At 38.8% G+C, this 22,034-nt stretch overlaps 1 protein-coding gene, 1 non-coding gene and 2 pseudogenes across 2 annotated transcripts; 3 read left to right on the top strand and 1 right to left on the bottom strand.

The window, feature by feature from the left end:
- Positions 1-517: 517 nt before the first annotated feature.
- On the top strand, positions 518-636 carry LOC120611820 (uncharacterized; annotated as a pseudogene).
- Positions 637-723: 87 nt separating this feature from the next.
- LOC120611769 (5S ribosomal RNA) lies at positions 724-842 on the bottom strand. The gene has a single exon (XR_005655283.1). It is a non-coding gene; the product is annotated as a 5S ribosomal RNA (ribosomal RNA).
- Positions 843-13,259: 12,417 nt separating this feature from the next.
- DPPA3 (developmental pluripotency associated 3) lies at positions 13,260-15,784 on the top strand. The gene is made up of 2 exons (XM_039874329.1): positions 13,260-13,475; positions 15,337-15,784. Exons 1-2 carry the CDS (start codon positions 13,394-13,396, stop codon positions 15,606-15,608), a joined length of 354 nt encoding a protein of 117 aa, XP_039730263.1. The 5' UTR covers positions 13,260-13,393; the 3' UTR covers positions 15,609-15,784.
- LOC120611814 (uncharacterized) lies at positions 14,983-15,100 on the top strand (annotated as a pseudogene).
- Positions 15,785-22,034: the final 6,250 nt, after the last annotated feature.

Raw genomic sequence — 22,034 nt, 5'->3', positions numbered from 1 at the left:
TGGATTTCTGAATCTTTTTGGTTTCTCCAAAGGCAAGGATAATAAAATATTAATGCTTAAATTTCTAAGTTGGACAACTAAAAGACTATCCTTTTAGTAGTCTATCTAAAAGACTACCCTTAATGTCTGGGCCTAGAGCAAAGATAACAAAAAGTCTTCCTTTCCCCTAAGGGTATACATTTTTAGTTGATAAGGATTGGTGGGTCATGTGTATTGCCTTGAATAACAATGTTTTGTAAGTCTTGCATTCTTAGATAACAAATCCTTCAAAGTATTCTTGTTTCAGGTCAGATGACAATAGAAAAGACTTTGCTCATGACCTTTCCTTTTAGGATTAACCTCTTTGACCTCTTTGGATTCAGGAGTTCCAAGTTTCTTTACTATTTAAAAATTAGTGGCAGAAGTTACAAGTTTTTAAGGGAGAGGAAAAGAACAAAAACCAAAATAATCTTGAAAACAAATGCACTCATTCTTTCTGAATACTTGTGATTTATCATATATAAGAATATAAAATATAGTCTACAGCCATGCTACCCTGCACATGCCCAATCTCGTCTGATCTCCAAAGCTAGGCAGGGTCAGGCCTGGTTAATACTTGGATGGGAGACCACTTAGGAAGACCGGGTGCTGTAGGCATTAAAAAAAAAAAAAGGTCAGTACAATGAAGTTGGGCGCTAGAGAACATTTATCTATTTATTTATTTATTTCCTTTTTTCTTTTTTATGCCTACAGCACCTGGTCTTCCCAGGTGGTCTCCCATCCAAGTACTAACCAGGCCTGACCCTGCTTAGCTACCAAGATCAGACAGGATCGGGCTTGTTCAGGGTAGCATGGCCATAGACTAGAGAACATTTAAATTATCTCCTTGAAAGGGTTTTTTGTTTGAATGGTGTAACTACAAACCCTTATATGTATTGTTAACTGGTTCTTTAACCCATTTAGATCAAACTCATAATGTTTTCTGTACCATTAATATGATTTCTAATAAGATCTTCAAATCAATATTTTCCCCAAAATGTTTCTGACATAACAGGATATAAGCTGAATTAGTTTCCTATTGCTACCATAACAAATTATCACAATCGTGGTGGTAGTTTATAATCTTAGAGTCATTTTGGAGATCACAAGCCCAAAAGGGGTCTCATCGGTCTGAAATCAAGGCATCAAATAGGCAGTGTTCTCTCTGGAGCCTCTAGAGAAGAATCTGTTTCCTTGCCTTTCCCAGCTTCTAAAAATTGTCCTCATCCCTTGGCTCATGGCTCCTCACCACTTTGCCTTTTCTGTCTCTGCTTCTGTTGTTATATAGCCTTTTTCTCTATCTGACCCTTCAACCTCCCTAAGAACTGTTGTGATAATCTTGGGCCCGCCTGGATAATCCAGGATAATCTCCTGATCTCAGAGTTCTTAAATCTGTCCAAGTAAGAACAGCCAAACCTGTAGAGAATTTTTACAAAAATTTATTTGAGCCAGAGGATCCACCTGGAAGAAAGAGCTCAACAGACTGAGAAAAATGCTTCTGAGAATGGCAGTTTGCAGTTTCTTCTACGCATTTGGAATTAAGGAGGGCAGGTAAAGAAGTTTCAAGAAAGTAGGAGAAGACAAGGCAGGGGCTAGATTACAAAATCGTGTTAATGAGAATATGTGCTGTCTTGAGGTGGTTACTTTGAAAAGGAGGCATTTCAAAAGGGTATTAACCTAGATTCACAGAAACAATGGACAGGGCTTGCTTAAGGCAAAGATAAGCCTTTTACTGAAGAAGGTATAAGCCTAGGGTGTGACTACCCACCCAGTTAGGAATTTATAATCTACCCGCCCAGTTAGGAATTTATAATCTATCACCCTTTGAAGTTACTTGCCCTAGAACCCTTTTTCATCCACAAATCATATCTACAAAGTCTCATTTGCCATGTAAGTTAACATATCCATAGGTTCTAGTGATGAGTATGTGGACATCTTTAGAGGGCCATTTATTCACCACATGTAATTTCTGAAAACCTTTTGTTTTGCAAAATTACACATGGGCATATGCACACACACATACACACAGTGATTATGGGGACTATATGGCTAAGGAGCAAAATGCAGTCAAAATCTCCACACAACTCCACACAAAACTCCACAAAAACTCCACACAACACAGCAATTTCTAATGCAAATATACTAGCACTGTTAGAGAAAGATATACAAAATTCCTAATAAAGGTGAAGGTAGCTTTATGAAAGAGAGCATAGAGTGGCCGCTGACTTCCTTTGTGGGGACAAAACTCAAAGGTCAAACTGCCAGGAGCTGGAGCCTGGAGGGAGCAGGCATTACACACTTTGCTATCAGAAACCGTTACTTTGTTGTGTTAAGAAAAAACTGTATATGAAGCAATTTGATTTATATTTTTTTCAGACACCATTCCCTTATTTTTTGTTTGCATATGAGCTATCTCCCCTTTGGAGGGACTTTTTCCCCACCTTTCTAATAGATTTATTTTTTAGAATAGCTTTAGATTTACAGAAAAACTGAGAATATAATAGTTACCATATGCTCCGAACCACATTTCCCCTATACTTATCTTACATTAGTCTGATACATTTGGTAAAATTAATAAACCAATGTTAATACATTATTATCAAGTGTCATAGTTTATTTATATTTCCTTAGTTTTTTTCTTAATGTCCTTTATCAATGTAAGAAATATTCAATCCTGCAAAGAATTTTTATGAGTTGAGCCAAACTGACAACTATGTGAGGAGCAAGATCTCAAATGCTCTGGAGAATAAGAGTTTTGCAGCTTCTTTTATGCATTCGAAATTAAGGAGAGAACATAAGGATGGTTATATGAAGGTAGGAATTGGAATACAGAATAGTTAACAAGATTACTGCTCTCTTAGGGTTACGACCCCATTCAAGGGGTATTACTTTTGGTATTTCAAAGGTGTGTTAACCTACATGCACAAGAACAATGGACAGGGGTGGTTTAAAACCTTTCACTAAAGAAGTTGTAGGCCTGGAGTGTGACTACCCACCCTGACATGCCCAGTTAGGAATTTATGGTCAGATCCCCCTGTGAGGTTACTTTCCATACAACCCCTTTTTTCCTCCAAGGTCTGAACTGGAGGTTCTCTTTAAAAAGCAGCCATGGAAGTAAGTCTGAGAAACCACAGGCACAAATGCTTAAGGCATCTCTTTGATCTCTGGGCTCCGGATTTCCAGAGCCACTTAGGCTGACCACCCCCAGCATTACCTACCATACAATTTTGTTGAACCCTACAGATAGACAAAGAAAACAAGCCTTTCCTGAAATATCACACTTAAGCAAAAGTGGGAATGCTGACAATATTTGCTACTCTGTGCTGATAAACATAATTGACTAGTTAACGAGTTACTTTATGACTCCAGCTAGCTTTATTCAAACCTCAAACTTTGGGAAATCTGTTACTCATATTTCCCTCGCCCCTTGGGAACCGTGTACAGCACGCTGCTCTCTAGCGGATTGTCATATTGTAAAGTCCTCATTAAATGTTTTCCATTAAGCTATGAAATAATTGGTAATAGAGGCAGAGCTCCACCCCTGGAAGAACTGAGTCTTCATTGTGGAATTTCAAGAACTAAGGTAGATTCCCCAGAAAGGAAGGCAATTGTAGTGGGGGCGAGGGGGACTTTGCCAGATAAGAGTTCTCAGGGAGGACCAGATTCAAGATAGAGCTGCTCCTGGCTGCAACCCTGGACCCACTGGACCCTCAGGTACCTGCAGCCAGCTGCTCCTCCACCCTGCCTGTGGGGCTTCAGTGGCCAAAATTCAGGGCGGATGGCCTTGGAAGCCTGGGGGCAACATCCTGCAGGAACAGCACCAAGCACTGCTCACTTCCAGCATGAAGGACACTAGGGTTAGGGTGGGCCTGCGGGAGTGGAGGGACGCAGGCCCAGGAGGGCAGCCCCGCCAGAAGCCCAGACAGGGCCAGAGAGCAGCGTGGGGAGCGCGAGTCATTCATTAAACCAGCATCTGGGAGAATGTTTCAAAATTGCAGCAGTCCTCTATACCTCTCTTGGGAATCCTTCTCACCACAGGACCCTATCTATGTTTTAGATCAATGATTTGTTATTGCCTGTCCCCACCAGAGTGAATGCTCCTTGAGATCAAGATTTTGATTTTGCCTATGGCTATCTCAGCCTGACTTGAAGCCAGCAGGCACAATCCAAAGAAAAAATTTCTGAGCTAGAGAAGGCACCTGGAGAGAAAAGGTGGAGTCAGTAGATAAAAAATTAGTCAAGAGTCCCAGGTCATCACTTTACACCTCTGGGGCAGATTAGAATTTTAAAAGTACATTCACTAGATCATAAAGCCTTTACCCCGCCTTCAGTCTCTGACAGGTTAAGCCATTTCACTGTTTAAGATTCTTGAAAGGTAAATTTGGCTAGAATGTCAGTCTCACAGAAGCTAGTGAAAAGTTAAGACATCTAATTTCATCTGACGTTTTAACACTTCTTTGTGTTTTGTTCCTGTCTCTCGTCCCTGACATTTCTTGATGGGAAAAAGTTGATAGAAAACCTACGCAGATTCCTAGTCCAGTCTATCCTGCATGGATTCCAACAGCCCCTTCCCAGAATGAATCTGGGGACTTGAGGGTTCTGTGCTGGCAGTTTTCACTCTTACAGATTTTCTCTTTGCCTTCCTGTTTTGTCACTGGAGGGAATATGCCCCATCCTCTTCTTCTGATCTGAGGAGGTTTACTTAATTATAGTCCTCCTTCAAGGGCTGGAAATTAATACAAAGAATCTGTTGTCTAGAAGGGAGTTATATGGCTTATCTATCTTCCTAGAAATTTTCTTCCCTAGTCATCTGGGAATACTGGGGATCAAAGTTGAGCAAACTCCTAGAGTGGGTCCATGGAGGTCTAGTCACAGCTTGGAGCTTTTCCTAGATCTTTGGGTCCAGACAGAAAGGTGCCATTCAAGGCTTCCACATTGCTTCAAGTAGGTCTGAAAAGAACTTTAGCACAATTAGAGCAGACTTCCAATAAGTGGTAGGTGGAACTGGACTAGAAATTCGATTCCTACCTCCTTTTAGCCTGTTGAATAAACCCATCTGCCAGCCCATTTAAAAATAAAGGAACCATTGACTGAAAGAATTAGGTGGGTGGGTATTGAGATTAAATAAGACATGATATGGTTCCTATTCTATTCTCTCACTAAAACCTCCTATGAGTCTACTGAAAATGTTAAATAGCCTGTCTTTTCTAGTTGTATCTCTTTGAGGTTGTCTAAAATCTCCCGGATTTGTGAGCTGAACCTGTGTGTTCTAGGGCATTCTCCCCCAACACACTGAAAAATTTTAAGTTAACTGGGATGGTTCCTTAATATTTTTCTTGCCAAGCACTTCTTCAGCCTCTTGTGCCTGTCACACTTTGTCTTCCACTGAGGGGAGTGGAGAACAACACGTAGAACACGTAGCAAATCATTAGGGCACTAAAAGACTAAATCGTATGCAACTAGATGGTAAATAGGTTCTGAAGATCTAACACACAGCATTGGGAATACAGTTAACAATATGAACCAATTGTATTATTAACTTCAAAGTGGTTAACAGACCAGATCTTAATCGTTCTCACCACAAAAAATAAATTACCTGTTATGATAGCAGTATTAGCCAACACTATGAAAGTAATCGTATTGCAATATATAAATGTATCAAATGAACGTTATACACATTAAATTTATATGTTATATGTCAATTATCTCAAAAAAAATTAAAATTACATCATCCCCTTAAAAAAGAGTAAATCATGCAGAGTTCAAGTAATTGATATTACTTGACATGTTTTGTAATTGTGATGTTAATTTGCTTTAAATCTTATAAATGGAATTATAAATTTATGAGCAAATTAAGTTTGATAAATTGGTTTCTCTTTTCTTTCCGTTTAATTAAATAAACTATTCCTTTGAAATATCAACAGTTCTTGATGTCTGGAAGAGAGCCCCAACATTTGAGAGAATTCAGATCCTTAAATGAGTTGGAACAGCTTCCCAGCTGCTCTCTTTCTTATAAACTAAAATTAATTTTAGATTGTGATAAAGAATATACAGCATTTATTTAAGCAAAAGGAGCTGCAGCCCAGGAGACAAAAATTCGGGTAGCAACCTAAATTGTGCTCCACCAAGACAAAGGGGAGATCATCTTTTACAGTGAAATTTCCACCCAAGTTCCTAATTAGGTCTCTTTTATGTAAATGAGGTGTCCAAATTGTGCAGTTCTGATTGGACAGAGCAGGTCTCCACCTGTTGGTAGAAAGACCACACCAGGGTTTCCCCCATAGTGGTTGACTCAGACTGTGTGAATAATTGAGGCATAGTGCAGGAAGCCAAGAGTTCAGTTTGAGGTTCTTCCTGTTATATAGCGTATGTAAGAAACCCCTGTCAGCAAATGGCCATTAAGCTCTTATTATTTATAAAATTTGGGCCCCTGGTTGACTATGGGAAGTTCATCTCAGCAGGTAAATTTCTTCTTAGGGTTCACATCGAATGACTCTACTTAGAGTCCTCGCTCTTATGCCCCCTTCCCTAGCTCTATTTTATAATCCTAGCTAGTACTAATTACTACCAAGAGATAATGTTTTTTCTCAAATTTTCAACAATACAAAACATAAATGGTCTGCATGAGGTGCGCCACATCTTAATACGTCTGAGATTCCCCTGGATGTCTATAATGTTAAAAATAAGGCAACAAGCCCAAAATGGAGGTGCTTATGCTAAGCCCCACCCCACCGAACAGAGATTTAATTACAGTTCCATCTCTCCCAGAAGTGGAATCTTAAACCAGTCAATCAGGAATCACTAGATTGGCACGAGTTAGGTAATGTGCTCAATAGACCCCTGTCATCCCCTAAAGGAAAGTGACCTTGCCAAAACCAATCCACTCCCTGCCTAGTACAACTTCCTCGTCGTGTTCCCTTCTGCCTGTAACAGCCTTTCATTTTGTATGGCTCCTCAGAGTTCCTCTCTATCTGCTAGATTGGATGCTGCCCGATTAATCAATCATTGAATAAAACTAATCAGATCATTAAAAATTGCTCAATAGAATATTGTTTTTTAACAATTGTCTGGGTAGAGATGCTGAACTTACGTACTGACTCATTCGACAAGCACATGTTTCATGTCCATCATACTGTAATGTGTTAGGCACTAGAGATAACATGAATTCAATGGGTTAGCTGATCTAAAATCTCATGTACTGTATGTATCTATTTTAAAGCTCTTAATATTTATTGTCAATATTTTTTCAAAAACTTTGTTCACAGCCAACAGCTATAGGAAAGGCTAATTACACAACACTTCTTTCCTAGCATCATCTATTCTTAAATTACCATGAAATAGTTTAGAGGAAATTTTAATTAGGCCTTTAAAATTCAAGTAAAAGTGAACGGTTTTACATGTTCCTTTACTTGTACCTCCTCAGATGAGAAGACTTTGCTCATTTTTTTATTCATCAAATAGATTTTTATTAATTACTATTATTTTGTACTTTATCATATTTGCTTCAGTTTTTTGTACTGTATTATTTGTCTTTTAAACTTACCTTGCTTCTTGATCTTGTATAATAAAATCTGGCAGTACTTTTCTTTGTAATTATTTTGTTCTCTACCACACTTTGAAGTCTATCTCCTCAAACCTTCCATACTCTCCAAGGTCCTCACCTCTTCTAGCCCGCTAACTGTGGAAAATATTCAGTTCTATTTCTTATTGTTTTTTTCTAAGGATTTTTTTTAATTAGCCATTTAATCTATGTAAAATCCGTTTCACAGTGGGAGAAGAAATAAAATAGAAATTGATTTATTTCTCCCATATTTTTAAAAGGCTCTCAAAATTGAACTGATATATTTTTATTATAATTCTTTTATCATGTACCATTAAATCCTTTTTCATTGCAGTCACTCCTTTTATTATTCCAGTAGCTTCAATTACATATATTTGAATTTTTTTCCCTCCTCTTTAATCTCCCCTCTCCTCCCCCCCCGCCACCCCCGATTTTCACCCCTGACCTATGGATGCTGCCATTTCCCCTTAAGAACTGGATCTCTGAAGGCGGGGCATCTCCTCCCACATGGTCGTAGGGTTGCACCCAGGGCCCGGTGCACTTGGGGTATGGTCAGTGCCTCCACCTGGGGTGCAAACCCAGAACCTTCTGCATGTAAAGCAGATGTGCTAACCACTACATTATGGAGCCACCCCCCATATATTTGAATTTTTAACCTTTAAATGCCTTCATTTCTGGTGAAAACTAAGAAGTAAACAATTATGAACTATCTTTTATATTAGTATTCTGTGGCTTTGCAAATTTATAAATTTTTTTATAATTTCTAAAAACGTGCATTTTCATTAAAAAACACATTTTTAATAACAACATAAAAACGTTTACTGATAGACCAGCTTTTTTTGATGTGCCAAATTTAATAACAAAAGGGTCACTAGGTAGCTAAATCCTCTCTTTGTCATTCATTTATTTATACCCTCTCTCCACCCCTTAAATCCTTTGCACCCTCATAAATTTGAGTAGAGACAAGGTGGGTTGTACAAAGGGGTCAAAAGCAGTCCTTGGGGACCTTCTAATTGCTTCAGGAGCCTCACCTCTTTGTTCTGTAAAAACCATCTGGATGCAGCTTCTTTATATCCTTAGTTATAGGAATCCTGTCCAGCTAGTCTTCAGGTGGTCCTCAGTGATGGCTATTCTATAATTTAGTTGTAATTTTGAAATGATCACGATAGGAGGCAAGCTCAGGGTTTACCTGCTACCCCATCTTGACTCCACTCCCTCTCCTCTTTTCTGTTGTTAAACTCTTAATCGAATCATTTTCATTACTCACCCAGACTCCTGCAATACAGTATTCTCCATGTTGATTTCCCTACACTCATTTTGGCTCTTCTATACTTTAGACTACTTTTTCCCCCTTAGAAAAAAAAAGTTATATTGCCTATTCTGTAAAGTAGCAAGTAGATCTAGATTTGTCAAGACAAGACTCTGTCCCAACTGCTGTCTTCTGCCCTCCCCATTTTCTTTTTCCCAGAAACACCTACTTGAAACATTTTTTGGCTGATTGTTTTTATGGTATTTATCTCTGCATTTCAAAATAGCAAGGTTATAATGGTAGTTCTGGATATTTGTTTGGTTTTAGGCTTTATTATTGACATAATACAGATTTGCTTCTTTTTCTCCCCTACCGCATACTCATATATTTCCAATCCCCTCATCCTTCCAATTTGGTTATTTTCCATTTTAGGTAGATCAACATTCCTGGTGTAGACCAAAAAAAAAGAGGGAGTTTCTATGGAAAGTAGCCTTACAGGGAGATCTGATCATAAATTCCTAACTGGGCATGTCATAGTGGGTAGCCATGCCCCAGGCCTACAACTTCCTTAGAAAAGGGTTTTAAGCTACCCCTGTCCATTGTTCTTGTGTATGTAGGTTAACAGACCTTTGAAATACCTTCATACTCAAAGGGGGTATTAACCCTGAAAAGAACAAGTATTCTTGTTAACTATCCTATAATTTGATCCCTGCCTTGTTTCTCCCACTTCCATGTAATCTTCTTCCCTCCTTAATTTCAAATGCATCTAAGAAGCTGCATAAACTCTCAAGGTTTAAGAAAAAGATGAAAAACTATAACTACAAGAAGGTGTGGGATGTAGGTTGGTGGAGTTCAAATTTGCTTAACCAGGACAGAAGCTGAGCCAAAAGCAACAGAAGGTAAAAATACTGAGAGGATAGTTGAGAAACACAATTCTTAAATATGCTTAAAAGGATCAAATTTTTAAAATCTTAAAAATTTATAACACCTTTCTAGTTACCATTTTTTCCTTTATAGTATAAAAGATGAGATTAAAAAGCCAGACAAAAGGAATGAAGCAACTTGAAAAAACAGACTAAAAGAACTTCAAGAAAACTATTGTTAATTCTCCAGAGATTAAAGAAATCATAATAGTTTTGAAATAAATGGGATGCTCTTTTTAAAAAACTCAGAGGACAAAAATAAAGAGTACATGGAAATTAGAAGTTTGATATTAAAAACAAAAAAAGGGAGGGTTGAAAATAAAATCAAAGCTATTCCCTTAATAAGTAAAGCATAATCACAAACAGATGTAAAATAGAGAAAATACGATGAGAACCTAAAATCAAGAAATATAATGGCTTCAGACTTCTTAACACTGAATGCCAGAAAATCATGGAGAAATAACTTTCATTTCTGAAGGAAAATGATTTTCAACCTAAAATTCTGTACTCAGCCAACCTTGAGCAAGTGTGGAACATATTGAGACATTCAGTTTCTCAAAAATGTCACTACCTACATAGAGTCCTTTGTCTTGTGGGAAATTAACCTGATACAAGAACACTACCAGGTAAGTTATTCCAAAGGTCATGAAACAGAAAGGCTCACAGATCATATTTTAAAACTCATCACTCAGTATTTAAAGTCAATTTAAAACACACAGGAAAACGCTAAGTGAAAGGAATGAGGTATGCCAAACCTAGACTTAGTTTCAGGACTTCCAGAAATGGAATCTTAAACCAATGAGGAATATATCCTCAACCAGTTAGGTAATCTGCCTGGTAGACCCCAGATATGCCATAAAGGAAAGTAACTTTGCAATAAATAATTTCTTTTTTTTTTGACTAGTACAACTTCCTTATCCCTACTCCCTTCTGCCTATAAAACCTCTTTCCTTGCATAGCTCTACGGAGCTCTTTAAATCTGTTAGATCGGATGCTGCCTGCTTCATGAATCACTGAATAAAGTCAGTAAGATCTTTTAAATTTAGCTAGTTGAATTTTGTTTTTTTTTTTAAGAATACAATACAAGCTGGGTGGAAGGATCTTACTTCCCAAGTTAAGGGATATGCAGTTATAGGGTTCAAGATACCCTAAAATATTGGCACATTGAATATTTTAAGCCGAAAGAGTTTGAGAAAAGAGCTGAAGCTGGAAAGTCTCTTGTATCTTTCTCAGACCTTCCTCCCACCCTTCTCCCTCCCCCACCCCCCCAGGTAGGTCATAAAACCTTCAGATGCAAGGGGCCCTCCCTTTGCCTGTAAGACAGAAGCATCCTTATCTCCAAGACAAGGACACTGAGGACACTGAAGAGAACCTGAATGAACTGGTCTTGCTCAGTTTCTCAGTTTTCTATATTTAAGTACTCTTTGTCTTATTATGTCTTGCTACGACTTTCAATTCAGCATCAAACCTAGCATAAAAATATTCAGGTTTAATCATTTCTTCAGGTCTTCGTTCTCTAACAAAGACTCCTATCTCACATAAAACTTACGTTTTAAAAATGTGTATGTTTTTCCCCTGCTAATCCATCTTTGTCAGTTTAATTTTCAGATCCAGCTAGGGACCTTAACAGGGTCAAAAAACAAAATGTTTTTCTTACCTACACAGTGTTCATATGTCCTGTATCTCTACTGCTTCATCTTTCCTCATGGATAGGGTAGTTAGTTATGAGGACCGGCGTTGAGATAGCAATGACACACGGATTCTACTAATGACATAGGCCTGGCCTTCGCTGTAGATTGCCAATTTGTGAATAACCATAAATCGTATTTGCATTTTTAGGGCAGAGCATGTGGGCCCCAAATGGGACAATAATGAGTGATTCATATTACCACAGGTGATATGATCATGACTTGTTCTTGCCATTTTTTTCTTTCTGTAAGTAGTAACTGCTGTTTTGTTTTTATCTTGCAGGTTACTGTTTTACTTACTGTATATTTAAACAAGTTATAAATTCTGCCTGTCTCATGTGCTACTTGTTTACTCAAAATCCACACTTACTATGAGTTTCACCTGTCTCATAAGATATGAGTTTATTGTCTATGCTTAACACTTCTATCCCAGTTCTTTTTTCCACTACAGAAATGAATATTCTCAAAAAACACTGTAAATGCACATTATACCCTTTACCAGTGTCAGTGTAAGAAAGTTCCAAACCTGTAGAGAATATTTACAAGTTTATTTGAGCCCAACTGATGACATGTGCTGGGAGCAAGATCTCAAATGCTCTGGAGAGTCTACATCAGTCATTCTCACTGTCTCACCTATTATTACTCTTAAACCTCCTGCAATCTGATTTTTGCCCTGACTTTTCCAATGGAAGTCTCAGAGACTTTAGGAGAGGGTCCCAGGGCAAAAGAGTGAACAGCTGAGCATCGAACAACAGGAGTAGAAAGTTAAGGAGACCCTTCTTAAACTTTAGCACACATCAGAATCACCGGAGAACCTTTTTAAAATAAGTGGATGCCTCAGTTTTTGATTCAGGAGGTCTGAGATGCAGCTCGCTAATTTCCAATTGTATCTAACAAGTTACCAGGTGCTGTTGGAGGCCACACTTTTGAGAACCACTTAAATAAAGTGTTGTGATATAACATATGTTTATGGCTACTCCTCATGCCCTACAAAAATATTTCTTGATCATAACTTCAACTCCTGCTTTTTACTAAAAGAAAGATTGCTTTTGAGTATTTTCTCATAGTTTCCAGCTAAAAGGGGAATGGGGGAGGTTGCATATTGACTAAGAGATGGGAAAAAGATTGGGGCAGCTGGGGACTAATTCTACTTCCCATAGAAGATCAGCAGTTAATGTGGATGCTCTGTACTCGAATTCAATACAAGTATTTGGGTGGGGGCGGGGTGAGTAGCAATTTACAAATTTAATTCAGTTCCTTACAAATGTTAAATGCATTTAAATTAGTCCATAAAACTAAAATTAAAGATCCAAAATACACATGCACAAAATATCAAGCTAATCTGCTGTTCGTAACAAACACAGATTTCTCCTCTACCTTTCCTTACCAGCAGACTTCTCCTTACAAACACCCAAAGGTTTAAGATGAGTCAGGCTAGGAAAACTTGGAGCTTAATTGGGAGTTAATCCAAAACTGGGGGGGAAACTGCCCTTGTCCTCTCTGTATCAGAACCTTTAAGTCCAGTTCACAAACTAGTAGCCATCTCCAGAAGTAAAGTTTGAAAAACACTGACTCTTAAGACACAACCACAGGGCCTGTTCATAAATTTTCCAGCCGACTTGACAGAGGGCATGATTATTTTAATGCAGAACACATGAAGAATTCTCCTAATAGTCCACTAATAGGACTACTCCCACCCGCCTCATTCCTTATCGTCAGCATTTACATTAAAATGGACTGGCTGATTGGCTTATCTGTAGTGTTTAAGAGGAAACCAGACCTCAACTTTTAGGTTAGCTCTTTCTTCCACTGAGCTTAGTTGAAGTTGGGCTTTTCCCTTGCTTTTTCTGAGCTACACGGTTCTTGCCAGGGTACTTGGGCAGCAAATTCAGAGTTTTGAGCATCACCTTCCACTAGAAACCTTTGGGCAAACTTGGAGGAGCTTCCAGCTGTGATGAGACTTCCAATGGACTCACCCCAGAAGCTTAACCCAACCCCGACCCTGGAGTCTTCTCAGAAGCCCAGTGAAGATTCAGGTAAGACAGACAGTGCCCTTCTTGACCACAGGGGTTTTGGGGTGTGAAGGGACTGTCTTTTCTTATAGACTCCATCTTTTAAAGAATACAGTTAAATAGTCCCCTCCAGTCGGGGGGAAAAAAACAGCCCAAAGGAAAAAAAATAAAGGATTTAACTGTTGCTTGCTTACTACTATGCTCAGGAATACTTCAATATTTTAAGTCCAGTTTCTGGGGGAGAGCCACTGGATTTCTTCTAGAACCAGGGCTCATAGCGTCTCGTGACCAGTATTTCCGCCAGGAATGGTAAAAACGGACAAAATACAAGAAACCTAAACTTCGATTTAACTTAAAGTTTTTCTTAATCGGCAACATTTTCGGGATGGGCTTTCCAGCTAAATTTACCCTTTAGGAATGTTAATAAACAGGGAAATGGCTCTTCAGGAAATTGAAGGAAGGGGTGGGTTTATAAAAGCTGGTGAATGTGCTGTGTAGTTAATTACTAGGACTTAACTTTACAAGGGCCGCTTTCTTAGAAGCTGTGCTCCAGGAATAGTGCGGGTTGGGTCTCCGCTGCCCCGCGTACTTTTCCGTGGGGTAACTTTTTGGAGCCGCACCCAATACCAGGCTTGGCCATGGAGATAGTTTGAAACTTTATTAATCTTACTAGCGGTGGGGGCGCGTGGTGAAAGGTCTGGAACCAACACCCCCAACTACCCACTGGGCAGCTAGTAAGCTGGGTCGGGTGCGTGCTGACGTCGTCTATTCTGCCCTCTCCTCCTCCTCCACACCCCCAAGGTCCAGACTGCCTTCCTTGAATCTTGAGGAAAACACCCTGGTTGATAAATACTAGGAGGAAAAATTAATGGAAGAGAATATCTGTATAATATACCCAGTTTCTCCACCCTAATACCTGACAATGCCACAACCAGGGATGTTTATTTCCATGTGTTCAAGTTCACAAGTTGAATGGATCTCGACTCAGTATATACTCTCCCATATAGGGAAAACGAATGTTAACTGATTTAGTCTATGAGATAGGAGGGTGGGAGATATGCGTAAGGGTTCAGATGAGAAGAGGCAAGAGTAAGTGGTTGATTTCTCATAACACTGAGATAGAGTGGAAAGGTTTAGTACCATGAAAAAGCTGAGTATAACAAGAGGATCACAGCAGCTTCCACGAACTAGTTCTGCTTAAGGATAGGGATTTGGGGAGAGACTTGTAATTGGGCTTTCTGTGTATGTTTCACAGGCGTGGGTTTTTTCCAGAAAATAACAGATTTATAATTGCTATAAAGCTGAACTGTTGAAACTTGTTCACTGACATATTTTGACTTTTAATGCTTTATATCCCTCATTTATATTAAATTCACATGCAAATGAAAGTGAAAAAACTGCCTACCTGATTTTTGTCCCATGTTTTTCCACTTATGATCACATACTTAGCTACTTTTTGACCCCATGAAAAAATGACATTCAGAACTACCAATAACAGGAAAAAGAATTTTTGAGAATGAAGTATTTCCCAGTCTACACCATGCCCCCCTGAACACGCCCGATCTCATGTGATCTCTGAAGCTAAGCAGGGTCAGACCTGGTTAGTACTTGGTTGGGAGACCACCTAGGAAAACCAGGTGCTGTAGGCAAGATATGTTTCCCATATTGGTGGCCTCTTAAGCACCTTCTCATTGTATGCTCTCAACACATGCTGTGTGCTAGACTAGCACAGTATGAAAGGCACAGGGTTTATGTGATCCTCCACCCTGAGGAACTTCTCATTGTCCATTGTTCACTTGTTTAAAAGCTAATCAGGTTTGAGCCTGAGACTAGTTACTTTGGGTTGATGCAACTCACCCTAATGAGTCTTAATTTTCTCTTTCAGCTGGCTCTCAAGCTGTCTCAGAAGTACTGGCAAAGAACCTTAGTAACTTGACTCTCAACCCCAGTACCAAATTCCCTTTCCTTCTCCCAGAATGTTCACCCCAACAGCAGAATAGAGAGAAGGACTTACAGGGGCTAGGGCTGGGTCTGGGTCAAGGCATACTCTACAGGAGGAGACGTGGAGTAAGGACACTGGCAACTGCTCGGAAAGAAAGGATGCAAAGGATGCTGCAAATTATTAGGTACCGCACGCAGTCTCTGGTGAGTTTGTGATCTGGGCCGACAGCGGGGCTCACCTGGGGGAGGGAAGGAGGGAGTGCTCATAAATTAATATGTAAATAGTGATGAGCATCAGTCATTCAACTGCACTGATGAATGCAGGATGTAAATAACACATTTTTTAAGATTCTCCAATATCTCTCATGGCAGATGTATAATAGTAATCCAACTTTTTCTTAGTAGTTTTTAATAAAAGTATTTTTTTCCTATGAAGCTTCGAAAAGACCCGCAGGAGAGGAAAATTGAGGTAAATAGAATTTTCTTACTATACATGTGGATGGGTAGCTAGCTGGTTTGTTTCCTTGTTTTGTTTTTTTGAGGGGGGAGGGGAATTGGCTTGGACTTTCTGAATCTCCAGGAACTATGAAGAAATCAGTTCATGTTTGTACTGTTAGAAAATTTTTTAAGAGCAGTTTTAGGTTCGCAGCAAAATTAAGCAGAAAAGAGCTCCCATAGACCTTACCCCTTGACTCCACATGCTCACAGCTTCATCCACTATCATCGCATACCAGAGTGACACGTTGTATCATTATCACCTGAAGTCTGTAAAGTTTACTCAGTGTTATGTTTGTACTTTTTACATGCTGTGAGAAACATGCTCGTGACAAACTGTAGTGTTAGACAAACACCTGAACACAATGTCCGGCAGCAGAATGAGTTACATCTAAGGCATTGAGAAAACTGACACTCAAATATATTATTATTGATTGACCATCAGCAGCTGTTAGCATTACAAAATGACTCACATTCTGTCATTCTTTGGTACCCATACATTTCAACCTTGCCTCCTTTTCTCTTTTCCCCAAAAGTTTTGTTTTTTGACTTTTTTAGTGTGCCATATTCCAAAGGCTACTCTAGTAGGTTTGAGGGTTGGTACATCTCTGGGGTGCAAATTAATCATTTAATTTTATTAACCCAATTTCCATTTCATTATTTTTTAGATTGAATCAAGATTCAGAAGATTTAGGTGCAGCTGTCATTATTGCCTATATCATGGAGATCCTTCTGATAATATCAGCATGGAGAATAATTATGACATGGAATCGATTTAGCCACAAACCTTATTTTTCTGTGTGGTTTTTTGTTTTTTTTTTCCCCTTGCTAGTAGTTTTAGGATCATTAGGCAGCAGTTTGAGAAAGCTATTCTATGCTAGATAGACTGTATCAGAACTTTGATAATCTGATATAGTTCTGTAATTTTTTTTTCTTGTATCCCTAATCTACCTTGATACCAGTAACTTATAAGGAATCTATGTAATTTGCATTCAAATGACTTCAATGTACTTGAGCTCCACTTTTTTTTTTTTTTTGACCCAAAGCAGCACTAACAGTCTTGGGTATTGTATTGTAGATGTGTCTTAGAAGCCTGAAGTCAGTAAGATGAAACCCAACATTAAGAATTAGAAGCAAGTAACTTGTGGAAGGAATGTAAAAAAAGAAAACATTGGGTGGTTTGGCTCAAGCATAGTTAGGGCAGGGTGCTTTAACTAGATTCTCTGGTTTTCAAAAATTTGAATTGTAACTTTTTTTTGGTGTGCTATTTCAATTTTTAGTAGCAAATAAATATGTATAGGATCTTATTAAAATTTGAAGCATGTTTGAGTACCTTTTAAAAATTGTTCTTTATTCTTAGTCTTCGTTTTATACTTGCTTTTGCTAGCAATGAACAATTATCCTTATCCTCATCACATTCCTAGGATATAAGTATCTGCAATTCTAATTTTGTGATATTTTCCTATTGGGAAGGAACTTTATGCATTTGGATAAGGTTAGAAAACACAAGCACAGATTGGCACATTCCTGGAAGAAATGTCAAAATGAGGGGAGGTAGGAGGGAAGTAGAGCTTAATAGGAGGTTGGTGATAGGAGGGAATTGAATATGACAGTAGTATATGATACTAAGGAAGGATGCCATCTAATGGTTCTTTAGGTTATTTTCATGACCCATCAGCTTCCTGAATTTCTTTGGGATTCAAAAGCTATGAAAAATGTGTCATCTACCTTCCAATTGTCATGTGTTTAAAATGTTCTGTTCACTCAGGTACCCAATTCTTTTTCCCTTAAGGGCAGCTGGAAACCTGGGGTTAAAGAAATAAAAATGCCATCCTGATAATGTAGATAAATAAGGAACAATAACCTGTTGATATTCAGGATGTAGTTGAGACAAGCACAAACCTGGAGGATTGGTTGCAACAGATGGTAAAGAAGTTAACAGTGATGTCATACTGCCATGTTAGGTCTTCAGAGGTTATTTTAAAACTACTGTAACCGTGGCCCACCACCATGGGTAAACGGGGTAGGCAGTCATGAGGTTTTGTCAAATTTGCAAGTTCCTAGGAGCACAGCCATCTTGACTATATTCTATATGAATTTGAAAATCACTACTTTTTTAAAAAGCCAACTTATTTTATGTTGTGATTATGTTAAATTTATAAAATGAGATTTGATAATCTAAGAATGGGAATGAACCAAATACATTTTACATGGTCCTTTAGTGTCCTTCAGATGTATTTAAATGTTTTCTAAATAGTTTTACATTTTTTATATGCCTTGGCTCATGCCTTGGCTCATTTAATTCTCAAACTCAGAAAGCTTGCTACTTCTAGGATCCTCACTTTATAGAAAACTGAAGCAGAAATAACTTCTTCAAGGCTACACAAAAGAGGCAGGTCAGTACTTTAAGCCAATATTCTGTTTTGTACCTCATATCTTTAGTTTGAGTTATTTCCATAATTTTGAACTGGTGGCACTATCAGAAAGCTGATTATTTTCCTTTGCCTATAATTTTCAAGATTAGGCCAATGAGCTGTACATACCTCACCTAAACACCCCAATTGTTAATATTAGCCACATTTACTTAACACTTTACTGAGGGGTAAATCTCAGATAAGCTTTCTTCCCTAAAAAGTTCAGTTTTTATCTTATATTCTCACACAATCAGAAGGATCAATTTTAAGAAATTTATAAAAGATTGTATACCTTGGGCAGATTATATTCAACCTTTCTGAATCACTGCGTGACTTAAACAGCAAAAGTTTGGGTGATTCGCCCCCCACCTCATTTCGTCACATGTCAGCCACATCTGTGGAAGCTAGGAAGATCTGCATTTTCTTTCTAGTGGTTACCTTTATAACTTGAAGCTCATAGTGTCTATTTTCCTAATGTGAACATTTTTTCCCCTCTTCACACTTGTTTCTTCTACCTCTTAGTTAATTGATGGTGTTCAGCTTTGTAGTGTTCAACTGAATTTGAAATAGCTTTTATACCCCAACTATATGTGAAATAATTTGTACATCTCATCTCTTCCATTTTTGTCATGTACATTATTAGATCAATACTACTCTGTTAGTATGCATGCTTTTTTTTTTTAAATGTCTACAGCACCTTGTCTTCCTAGGTGGTCTCCCATACACGTATTAACCAGGCCTGACCCTGCTTAGCTTCTGAGATCAGGCACTTTTTAGTTTGTTTCTCCAAATAATATTTAATATTCATTGCCACCTCTTTTGCTATAGTTAGTTAATCAACTCCAGCTCTCTGGCTTGTTTTCTAGTACTTTCTTCAGAAAGGACTCCGTATGCCCTGAGTTCTTTCACGGCCAAAACTTTCTATACGGCTTGTCTCCTTTTCCTCAAGGATATTGTAAAAACTGTTCTAGTGTTGTAAATGTGGAATGATAAAATCTGAGGCAAGCTCGCCTACCTCGCATTGTCTGTTATTTTGCCTGACTGCTCTATAGTCTTTCATTGAACATCATTAAGTTTGCAAATAGCCCTTTGTCTTGATCATTGAGTCATTTCCTTTTGGAACATGGACTGTTCCGGTTAAGTTTCTTTTAGTGATTTTTTTTAACTTCAGGATTGTTCCAGCTTTTGTTTTCTCGGGGGAGTCAAATTATGTGTATTTGGGTGTTTAGCTTATATTTCTTACTCTAATCCTTTTACGATTACTTCACTCCTGTTACTCTGCCTTCTGTCTTCCTTTTACTGAGTTCCATAGTTTCTCTCTTGCGCTTCACATTTTCTCATCTTTGCGGACTATTGGTAGCTCACGTTTCCTTTATTCCTGTGCTCTTGGAATCTCCCCTTGGTTCCCAATATCTTTAGAGTTAGTGGTCCTTTGGGGTTTTGCATAATTTTGGCTGACGCCATTTTTGCTTACTATTGTTTACCCTTATTTAAAAATCACATTTGGTATTTATTAGAGGGCAGTATTTGGTAGTGGTTAAAATGCAGACACCTGAGCTCTGCTGCTTACTAGGTGTATGACCTTGGCTAAATCACCTTTGTTATTTTTGTATTCCTATAAATATTTTTGAGCTTAATTCTAGGACACAAATTACTTGGAAACAGTTTGCTCCCATAGGCTTTTTTAGATAGGATCAGAGCAGCTTCTAGTCTAGGGTTAATCCCCACAACTGAGATAAAGCCTTTCTGAGTACCCATGAGTTATATGCTGCTTTTTTTTTTGTCATTCTGGCTGGTGAGAACAGGCACTATTTCTGACCTCATGAGCACTGTACTGTTTCCTCTTAATCCCTGGCTAGGGTGGTCCTTTCTCCAGCCCTTGGTAGCTTCCTCACACACATGAACTGACCACATAGCTTAAGGCTCAAGGGCAGCGACAACATGGATGGGACTAGGACAGACTCATGGACATGGGCAATAGGTTAATGGTCACAAGGGGAAGAGGGGAGAAGGTGGGGTAAAAGGGATTAAATACATGGTGACAAATCTAACTGGGCAGTGAACACAATGCAATATATATGCCTTACTGAAACTTACTGGATTTCATTAACCAACATCAGCATAATAAAGACTCTGGCAGAACTAGACCCTCTGCAGATTTCCAGAGCCTTTCCCCCTGCATTCTGCCCATCTTGGGCTCCCTGGACTCCCAGCAGCATTTCCCACCTCAGACAACTGGGTTCATTTGGAAACTTTAGGCCACAGGCTGGGACAATTCTAGGGTTTGCCCCCTGTCAGGGATCAATGTCCTTCATTGCCTGATATCCATAGTGGTGAAACGGTGAAACCTGTTATTCCATATATTTTTTACTGTTTTTTCATTGTTTCAGGTTGGATAAGTTTGGTCCCAGTTATTCCAGCTTGGCCGAAAAGTCCTTATCAGCATATCTTAATTTGGACAAGCCACATTTCAAGCTCGGCCATTTGTGGCTTGTGGCTCTCAGACAGTGTCGGACTAGACAGACTGGGACTCTAGATGAAGTTGAAAGCCATGAACTGACAGTAATTCCTCAGTGTGACATGGTTTTCTCAGCTCTGAACAAGTAGTAGTAGAGACTAGCATTCGTTTGTCTGGGGTGTAAGATTTGCTAGGCAGGTGGGCTGGAAAGACCGATGCAAAATAAGTAATGCTACTGGTGAAAGGTTCTGATGGTCAACTTGGATCCAAACCAGGTAAGGAAATAAGACAAGTCTGGAAGACATGAAGGTGATACGGAGCTAAAGAGGACATGAGGTTGACAGGATGACAGAAGGATCCTGCAACATGAATTTGGAGGTGGCTCAAGGGTTCCAATTCCTTAAATATGACATTTCTGTGTTCATCTATGTAAAATACTGAAAGATAACACCCATCCAGAGGTGAAAAAATAGATCTTGTGTTTCTCTGGCTAAAGAGTCTTAGAAGCAATTCTTAAAATTGGTGAATAATTCAAAGGAGAAGTGTCTCCGACATTTAATATCAAAGGGAAATCTTGCAAAAATGCTAATACCTAATTTTCTGAATTTCCTCAAACTTGTTTAGATACCTGACTGCTCGATACCAACCCAGTAAGTGTTAGGTTAGGGGATATGTTTGAGTATGTTTTCCTTCCCTTAGAAAAGAGTATAATATCTGAATAGGCCTAATAACAACATGACCTGCAGTAGGTAATACATGTGCTTTTCAAGCCTGTTTCTCCATATTACATGCCCAATAGAAGTTATATGAGATTTCTTTTTCTAACAGTTTTTTGTTTTTTTTTTTTACTTGCGTGGATCCAAGAATTTCACCTCTAGTGAAATACAAATGTCTTCACTGTATTTCTCTTAATTACTAACTGCAGCCCTATTATTCCTAGCTGTGATATTCAGGAGGCTCCGGCCTGTTCTGAACACTTTCAAAGTAAACGCTTTGGGCCCTGGGAACACTTAGGCCCATCAGAGGAGGCGCCCAGTGGCCAGTGGTGGGGATGAGTGGTGGCTCCTCTCTGTCTCGCTGCCCATCTGCTCCCAAGGTCCAACTAAGAGCTTTTTAATTGCAGCAACTTTAATATTCACAATTGGAGCTGGAATTACCAAGGCTGCTGACACCAGACTTGCCCACCAATAGAGACTTTTTGAAGGATTTAAAGGAGACCCATTCTAATTACAGGGCCTCAGAATCCTGTATTGTCATTTTTCGTAACTATGTCCC

The sequence above is a fragment of the Pteropus medius genome, unplaced genomic scaffold (genome assembly GCF_902729225.1).
Source record: "Pteropus medius unplaced genomic scaffold, Ma_sr-lr_union100, whole genome shotgun sequence".
In the NCBI taxonomy this organism is placed as follows: Eukaryota; Metazoa; Chordata; class Mammalia; order Chiroptera; family Pteropodidae; genus Pteropus; species Pteropus medius.
The sequence above is the reverse complement of the archived record's forward strand: the minus strand, read 5'-3'. Positions and strand labels throughout refer to the sequence as shown.

What these genes read in the sequence shown, in the direction of transcription:
- DPPA3 (XM_039874329.1), top strand. Translation starts at nt 13,394, where the DNA reads ATGAGACTTCCAATGGACTCACCCCAGAAGCTTAACCCAACCCCGACC. An exon ending in GAAGCCCAGTGAAGATTCAG is followed by an intron (nt 13,476 to 15,336) that starts GTAAGACAGACA and finishes TTTCTCTTTCAG; the next exon opens with CTGGCTCTCAAGCTGTCTCA.